Source organism: Pocillopora damicornis, chromosome 9 (genome assembly GCF_964200805.1).
Source record: "Pocillopora damicornis chromosome 9, jaPocDami1.2, whole genome shotgun sequence".
NCBI classification, from domain to species: domain Eukaryota; kingdom Metazoa; phylum Cnidaria; class Anthozoa; order Scleractinia; family Pocilloporidae; genus Pocillopora; species Pocillopora damicornis.
Genome location: NC_142678.1, coordinates 3,136,640 through 3,145,729, shown reverse-complemented (window position 1 = coordinate 3,145,729; position 9,090 = coordinate 3,136,640). Strand labels below are relative to the sequence as shown.

The 9,090-nt window shown below is 37.4% G+C and overlaps 1 protein-coding gene across 1 annotated transcript; it reads left to right on the top strand.

Annotated features, from left to right (window-relative positions):
* The first annotated feature begins 1,609 nt into the window (after positions 1 to 1,609).
* LOC149039640 (uncharacterized) lies at positions 1,610 to 9,090 on the top strand. Its single transcript, XM_089183159.1, has 5 exons — positions 1,610 to 1,889; positions 1,992 to 2,188; positions 5,416 to 5,451; positions 6,088 to 6,171; positions 7,530 to 9,090. Exons 1-5 carry the CDS (start codon positions 1,747 to 1,749, stop codon positions 7,757 to 7,759), a joined length of 690 nt encoding a protein of 229 aa, XP_089039285.1. The 5' UTR covers positions 1,610 to 1,746; the 3' UTR covers positions 7,760 to 9,090.

Below are 9,090 nucleotides of genomic sequence, written 5' to 3'. Positions count from 1 at the left end.
ATTGAATGGCTCATTACTGAATGGCTCATTACTGAATGGCTCGTTACTGGAGTGAATTCGTTAACCTGTTCGTTATATGCTAATGAGAAGAACAACTAAGAACAGCTGTGAACATTTATTCAATTAATCAAAACTATGATAAAATTTAGAACTTGACTGGTTATCTCCAGTCTGATTTAAGCACTAATGGAACAGTGTCAGTAGATTCTACTTCCTAGTACCACTTTAAATAGCGGGTCGATTGTGTCAAAATTAGTTGTACCAAACTGAATGGCTCACCAAACTGAATGGTTCACTGTTGAATGGCTCACAAAATTGAATGACTCGTAATTGAATGGCTCGCCAAATTGAATGGTTCACTAATGAATTTTTACTATTACCATGGTAATAATTGTAGTAAGAATTACAGCGGTTATAATTAGATAATGTAGTGGGACGACTGACACGCCGTGCCTATGTACGTGGACAGTAAGCGTCACTAGCGCGCGCTCTTGTCGCTCATTTCGCTGAGTTAGCTGGTTTTTTTTTTTTAGTGGAAACGTATAACCGATGTCCAATTTCTTTCTTGAATTTTTTCATAGTCTTCCTTAATTGGTAACAGGACTTTGTGTCGTCCAATTCTGTCTTTAATCATACTCGTGATTAACAAATCACACTCCTGCTTCGCGATCGTCCGATTTTTGTTAGGATGACTAACATCTAATTTCTCCTTACAATATCTCCCCTAAATCACATATTATGGTTACAAGAATAAAGAAAATGATCTCCATCCAAAGAAGGCCTTGATCGTTGTACAAATTCTTCTTGTCAGCACCTTAGAAAATGTATAGAGAGCAGTGGGGAGAATATGCAAACTGATGTTAGGGTGTACAGGGTTAATCACTCGTATGATTACAGACCGAATTGGACTCGTCTCAGTCCTATTACACAATTAACGGATGCTGCAAAAGATAATGATTTTCGTCGGCCGGTGGTGACTGTAAAGTTACAAGAATCAGCAAAAAGGCAAGTACAAATTCAAAAGCGCTACACGTTACTTGTTATTATGTAAAGTTGAAGCAGACAATCACACTAAGTCCGCTTAGCTAAATCCACCAATCACAGAATTGACCGCAGTAACCGTGGTGGTAGCCACTCATCCGAAGTGGAGAAACTTTTAACTTTAAACATCGTCTCCACGAGCGACATTTGTTCTAGATGTAATTATTTTTTCGGAAATTATAATGGTTATGATTAATTGGTAATAGTAATAACTCAATAGTGAACCATTTAATTTGGTTAGCCATTCAGTTTAGTACAACTAATTTTGACACAATCGACCCGCTATCATATCAAACTTACGTTTAACATCTGCCTCTGTAGATTTTCGTGACATGTCACGCAGTCTGAGGTCAGTCAAAAACACGCTACTTTTCGAACATTTTCCTCTTTTTCGTGTATTTCATTTGAATTGCTATCTTTCTTACCTTCAGTTTCTAAAACTAACGTACATAAGCTTTCTATACCACTGTATTTGAAGGAAATCATTAAAATATTTCGTTCGGGTTTTTGAGACTTATGGTTAGCGATTCAGATATGTCGAAGAGGGGTTCACGCCACATGCAAGCAGTGGCCATGGAGTCTGGGACTATAACTCTAAAGCGCATGCCTAAAACTGGTCATTACCGCGAAATACGAAAAAAACAATAAATTTGGCGCAATTTGATGTATAATACATGAGGTTTGGATATTGTTTGGGTTCGGGAAATGGGACTCGAAGTTTACGCACTGGTGATTTTTTCTTCGCTGGCTCTTCTCGCGGTGGCGGTAGATGCACAAAACGATTTCGGCGAAGAAACAAATGGTCCAAAAGGGGAAAAACTGCCTTGGTTTACTTACGAAATAAACAAGTAAGTAAAAATTGCGTTTATCGAAGTGTATTCCAACCTGTTTCTTTTTTCTTTTTAATTTTTTTCAATTTTTTTTCACCGAATTGATTTTTTTTTAATCAGCTATCTCATATATTCCCTGTCGAAGAAGTCTGATCAAGAGCCGAACGACGAAAGTGCTGATTCTGTGATTGTGGGAATCGTGGAAAAAATATTGAGGGAATCTGAGATTCGCGGAGTTGTTATAAATTCCAGAATTCTCAACGTCTTCAGGAAAAATATTTCTCTCCTCCATTCAGCGCTCAAGAAAGCGTCAAAAAGTGGGGGGGGGGGGGGGGGGAAAGTATAAAGAAGCTTATTGATGCGTGGAAGGCAAAAAACCACTCCTTCAAAATTTTCTATCATGAGCTTGAAAACAACTCATTGATTGAGGAAAACCAACAGCTTCGTGGGCAGAAAAGGAAAGCTGAACTGGATTTAGTCGCAGAGCATGCAAAGAGATTAAAAATTGAGCAGGAGTTTGAAGATGTTATTAGGGATTCGGAAAACAGAAAAGAACAATACAAACAAAAATTCAAAAGATTTGCGAAAAAAGCAGCAAGAATGCAAAAAAAGGGACAAAGAGGTCCAAACAAAAGCAAACGTTTCACTGATTATACCAAACAACATCAGGCAAGATTAAGGCGAGGATTTAAAGAAGACTGCCACTCAGCACTGTCATTTTTAGGCCTCTACAATTTTATTGCCACCAAGGTTGAGGTATTTAATAATGACACTCAACAATATGAAACTATTTCATTGGTAGAAGAGGGAGAGTTACAACTATTGGAAACAGAGCCAAGAGAACTGACTGACAATGATATTGATGACATCAATATGTGGGTTTACTTGAAGGAAAAATTGAATATATCTAATGAAGCTTGGCATGAGTTGGCCATGAAGTGTAAAGACATGCCCACAAAATATAAAATATGCAAACACCTAGATAAACTAAATGCCAATTGGAATCTGAGAAGTACACCAGGGGAGGCAGAGGGAGTACAGATTTCTTTCAGGGAGAGTCTTGAGGAACAGATAAAAAGGCTGCAGAAAAATGGAGTATTGGACAAGGTTACTACTATTAAAGTAAAGTTCAGTGGTGATGGTACCAACATTGGGAAAAGGCTTAAACTTGAAAATGTCACATACACAATTTTGAATGAAAAGGATGCAGCAATGAATGAAAAAGGGAACTATGTTCTAGCAATAATTAAGACAACAGAGAACTATGACAATCTTAAAGAAAGCCTTGCTGATCTAAATAATGAAATGTCAAATTTAAAAGAAATTACTGTAAATAGTCATAAGTATAGCATTGAGTATTTTTTGAGAGGAGACTGGAAGTTTCTAGCCTGTGTTTGTGGTTCAGGGGCTGCTAATCAAAATTTCTCTTGTATTTGGTGTAAGTGCCCAGGAAATGAAAGGTTTGACATCAGTTAAAAGTGGTCTATAACTGACAAATCTCTTGGGGCAAGAGATTTACAAGAAATAGGTAAGTATGCAAAATCTAAGCAATATAATTGTAAAACCAATCCATTATTTGATTTTATTCCTATTGACCATGTAATAATTGATACACTACATTTATTTTTGAGAATATCTGATAATTTAATTGAACTTCTGATCAGGGAACTTCGCAGGAAAGATGCCATTGACAAGGTATCTACTTTTTCAAATGGGTTTTGTCGAAATAAGTATAGACATATGGCTGGGTATGAGAAATTTGTAAAAGAACTTGGAATTAATTTTGAATGGAAAATTAATAGGGACAGCAAGAAGTTGGAGTACAGAGACCTTACTAGACCTGAGAAACTCTTGCTTTTCCAACATATTAATTTTCACTTACTATTACCAGAGTTTCATAATGTGGACAAGCTGCAAGCCCTTTGGGGTAATTTCATAGATATTATGGGTGATCTTAAACTTAATTACACTACAGATGATGCTATCTCTAGCCTCAAGGACAAAATCAAAAAATGGTTTCAAAAATTCTTAGACCTTTACCAAGCAAAAGATGTAACACCATATATGCATTCTTTGTATGTTCATGTACCTGAATTTTTAAAGCTATACCAAAATTTAGCTTATTACACTCAGCAAGGTATGGAGAAGTACAACAACACTGTATCAAAGGACTACTTTCGATCATTTAATCATAGAGGGGTTTCTGCTCTAAAGCAACTTTTCTTGAAAAAACACAGAATACAGCTTTTGGAAGCTGCTGGTTTGGAAAGGGTGAAGGAAAGCTACAACTGTGGAAACTGTTCAACTTCTGGCCATACCATCAAAACATGTACTGCAAAATGCAGCAAATGCGATGCTCCCACTTTCTGTGCACATCTTGTTAAAATAGATGGTAAATGGAAGCCAAGATGTGATTTAATCAATCAGTAATGATATAATATATCAATGTATTAAAGGAGTGTATTACCCAAAAACTGTTAGTAGACGTTGTGTAGAATAATTTGCTATGCCTGTGAAATGTTTCTTGTATACAGTATTCAAGGAGTCTTTTTCAAAAATGTTACTGCATTGATTACAACAGAATCACAGACTGAAATATATGGGTCATTTATAACCACATGTTTACATTTTATGAAGGTAATTCACATGCAAGTAAAATAATTCTTTGACATCAACTATCAAAATCAATAAACATGTGCTAAATCAAATATATTAATGATGGACCATATTTTTGTATCCACATCTGTTGCCATCTCCACGGACACATGTAAAAACGACTCGATGCCCGTCTTCGATTTCAGATCTCACGTATTTATCGCCAATTAATTCAAATTCCACTATGGGGTTTCTTTTTGTCAACCAAAATCTCACAGTCCCTGGTACAACATAAGCAAAATCGCCGTTTTCATTCATGATCCGCTCATTCCACTTTGTGCCGATATAACAATCCAGAGTTTCATTTGAAAGAATTTCATATATTAGTTTATTCCTCTGATATTTTTTGGATGAAATCCTCCCAAGACTTTTATAGAAAACATCGTCATCGACTTGAATTTCAATACGAACTTCTGGATCCTCTCTGCGCCCGGAGCACAACTTTCGGTTGATCTCCCTGTAAACGCGTTCATAAAAAGTTTGCTGGCGATCACTGAAGGAATCATCGATTGGTTTTGACATCGGTTCCAATCGCATTACGGGCAAATTATGTTCATCGCAAGGCCTCCATTCGTCAAATTTCTCGCAGTACCCTTTGAAATGAATTTTGCCATGTTTTCTCGCTTTGTCGACCTATATTATCTCTACAGGATAAATATTCTTATCCGTAGTTTTTATTTTCTTGCATTGCTTGGTCTTAGCTTCTACGAATTCGTCAATAAATCTCTTCGGAGTCTTATGCTCCCGCTTCACTCTGTTGGCCGCCATTTTTAACATTGGCGCTCTTTACATATTTAATTGCTCTGCGCATGTCAGGTGAGTAATACGGTGGCTTGGGACCAATTTAAGCAAATGTTCAGTTTTCTATGGGATAAGTTTGATATGCTAGACGGTACCAGAAAGTACAATCTACTTGGTTACGAAGAAACATCACATACCACCGACGAGGTAAGAATTGGAAAAATTATTTCCTGGTTTATTTCTTTATTACACCTTTAGGACAAGCTGGAAAACCAAAATAAATGTACTTTAATATCACTATGTTGGAAAATTACTTGGTCAGCTTCCGTTTTCCAAATTTTGATGCAAAGTTTATACACAAAAGGGCTTTCCATTTCAGTCTCACTTTTGATAATAGGAATTTTCCTCTATTTTTCACTGAATTATTTGCCTCTGGCGTAGAATGATCATGACTTTCAAAATAAGAGAATGAAGCCACAGGGCTGCCAGCTGTGATCGATTGCCCCAGCAGGCAAGACAGGGCGTGCGGTAGGTTCCTGTGACCCGCACACACACTGTACACAACCCAAAGATCATCTACAGAGAAACTGTCCTGCGTGGTGAAATATATAAGAAAACAATTGTAACGAATAATAAACTTAAAGCACTTCTTTTAGTTGTCAATAAATACAATCGTTTCTTTTTTCAGTTAAATATTAATTGCACTTTCAACCTGTTCGTCTTTAATTTACGAAGTTTTGTGACGTGTTTGATTTGCGTTGAGCAATGTTTTTTTTTATATGTTTTTTAATTGTTTTGTTTTCTTTTTATTCATTTTCAGGAATTATGGCTTTGCAGTGCACCACCGTAATTTTGATATTTTCGCTTGTACTCCTATCCGTCCAAGTCCAAGGCTCAAGAGAAGGTACAAATCACTGACCATTTTTGTCTCTGCGTCAAAAATTATGTTGTGATGAGTATTAGGTGCGAGGCACTACTTTAGAGTACGCTGTTAATTATTGGTGATTCAAACCAGGTGCTTTACACTTCACACTTGTTATTCTATTAGAAGTGAATAAATTAATCCAACGCACAATAATGTCATCGGATAATCACAGCCAAACATACGAGCCGGGAAGGCTTGTAAAAACAGGATTAATTACACGGAAAACGTTTATTTTGGCTCACATTTTTGTTATGAAATCGTAAGTGTCGGATGTAGTAAATAGAAAAAGAACGAAAAATACATAAATAGTAAAGCGATCAGGTAACGAGTCATGAACAGCCGGTTTTGGCCGTGTTAGGCGTTTCATTAGCATGACGAAGCTGATAATTCAGAGTATTTTTTTTGGCGGATGTCGAACGTAATCCAAGATAGCATTGCTTTGTTTAACTTCGATATGTGATTGGTCCAGAAAACTTGCGCCACTCCCTCAACCAATCAGATGCAACGCTAAAACTGATTACAACTTGGTCAGCTGTGTTATTCGCGCTTTAGGTGGTTTGTTTGTTTTTTAGTTGTTTTTTTTTTGTTAAAAAAGATATCATTATGTTTGTGTATCGAGTGGTATGTTGCTCGCAACAATCAGATCACTGTATTTGGGTATGTATCTCTCACCAATCACATCGGTACATCACTGTAAAGGCCTAGCACGAATTTATCATTTGCACGTTTGTTTTGGAAGGGCTAAAGGGTAAAAATTGCACAGAGCATTTGCATAAGGCATATTTGATTGATAATCTTTATTTTGCCTTATGATTGCTCTTCTGGCGACGGTTGGAAAGATCAGCAAGGTATATTCACTTTCTGCGTCGACTGCAATGAGAAATGATTGTTCTTTGCTTTTTAAAGTTCTCCGTGAATTTTTAAACGTTTTTTTCCTTAATATCTACGTGTTTACTTGTCACTAAAAAATGCTCTTTTTCTTTGGCAAAAATGCAAACGCAAGTTTCAACCTGCCTATCCGAAAGATAAATCTCGTATGCCAAGACCCATAGTAATGAGCTCGTGCGCATGCGTAGCATGCCTATTTTTTTTTCTGTGAGTTGTCACTGGCTCAGTGTGATACTTTTCTTTGCTCTTTGATATTTCTATTTACTTTGCTCTCCATTGTTATATAATTGACTGGGAATAGCCTACGTGTAGCCGTACCCTCTTCGCCAAGGAGAAACGGAAGCATTACTTCTTAGGGGGAGGAGAGGGGGAGAGGGTACGGCTACATGTAGACTAGCCAGGAACGGCCTTATGCAAGTGGTCGAATTTCATTTTTTCTTACATACTAGTGGTCCTGCCAAAGATGCACGAAGAAATTAGCTACAAGGGTAAAAAATTGAAATGTGACATCTATCATACCATCGACGATTCTGGCACGTGGTGTAACTGTCCGTTTCTGTTCTGCACCGGAAGCCGGGACTGTAACAACTTAGGTAGATTAATGTGCGGAATTAACAACAAAAATTACGATAACATGAACATCAAGGATGGAGATTGTAAATGCAAATATTTGGGATAATTTTGAATCATGTAATATCACTTAAAACAGAGGTTCGAAATAAAGTTTATACATGAGAAATTCCAGTGCATTCTAAGCATGCATAGCAGTATTTTTTTTCTGTCTCCACGCAGAGCTGGAGACCGGAGATGCGTGAGCAGAGCGGGAGTCTCGCGAAAGTACGCGCGGCGTAAGGGAGCAAAATCATTAAGGGTTAGGGGACTGGGGGGGGAACTGGAGAAAAAGCCTGCTACTAAGCCCAGAGATTTTCCCGACTACGGGTCATCTACGATTCGAACGAATGGCAATGAGGCGCTACAATTGGTCATTAGCCCTCTCCTCCCTTATAACCTAACCCTTAATTTTTTTTTTTGTTTTTTTTGCGCACTTGTGATCTAGTTTCAGAAACATAATCTTTCTCCAGAGGGATATTTTTATAAAATCTTCCACCTCATTCCACTAATATGTCGCATTTTTTTGTGGCCTAACTTGCCCCCACATTCAGCTAAAATAAATAACTTATCACAAGCCGGGGATGTAATTCTACATTTCTGTTATGTTTTCGCAAAGATTGTTAGAGCACCTGTAACTCTTACCATCCATTCAAAAAGGCGTGCCTTCCGCGAAGGACACATAAGGATAGAGAGCACAGGCATTGAACCATGAAACCTTCACCCTTCCTTGAAAATGTTTCCACTAAACTTGCCAAAATGGCCTCAGAGGAGCACACATATAAAAGGACACGCATTAAGCATAAGATTTGTCATTTTAACTTGAAACCTAAAGGAAGGCTGCATTTTTAATATAAATAAGCCTGGTTGCCTGTACTTTGCTGTTGCATTTCGATTGAAATACAATCACGTGGCTGTAAGGCAATAAATAGTGCTGATTTGTGAAAAAAACATCCCATGTAAATACAAAATGTACTGCTCGTTGAACTTGACTAAATGGAACGGATGAAGTCTTTCGTGTTAAGCTAGCACTCTAACTTGAATAAACCACAAAATTCCGTCAATATTTGTGGCAAATGTTAATTGAATGCGGTTTTTTTTTTCCTTTTTACGAAATATCCTCTTGACGTTACTTTTTTTCCTGTTTACGAAATATCCTCTTGACGTTACTTTTTTTCCTGTTCCTGTTTTGATATTGCATCAAGGAAAAAACACCATCTCGTCCTCGATCGGAATTGGCACTTTTTCGTTGACCCCGTCGACCTGTAATGGCCTCAAGTACCTTTCATAGTGTTTTCATCGGCTTGTTAATTGTGCGGCACCCTCAGAGGAGTTTGTCAACCGGACTTGATCATTAGTAGGATTTTCATTTCGCATTAAATTGTTTGTTCGTCACTGCCA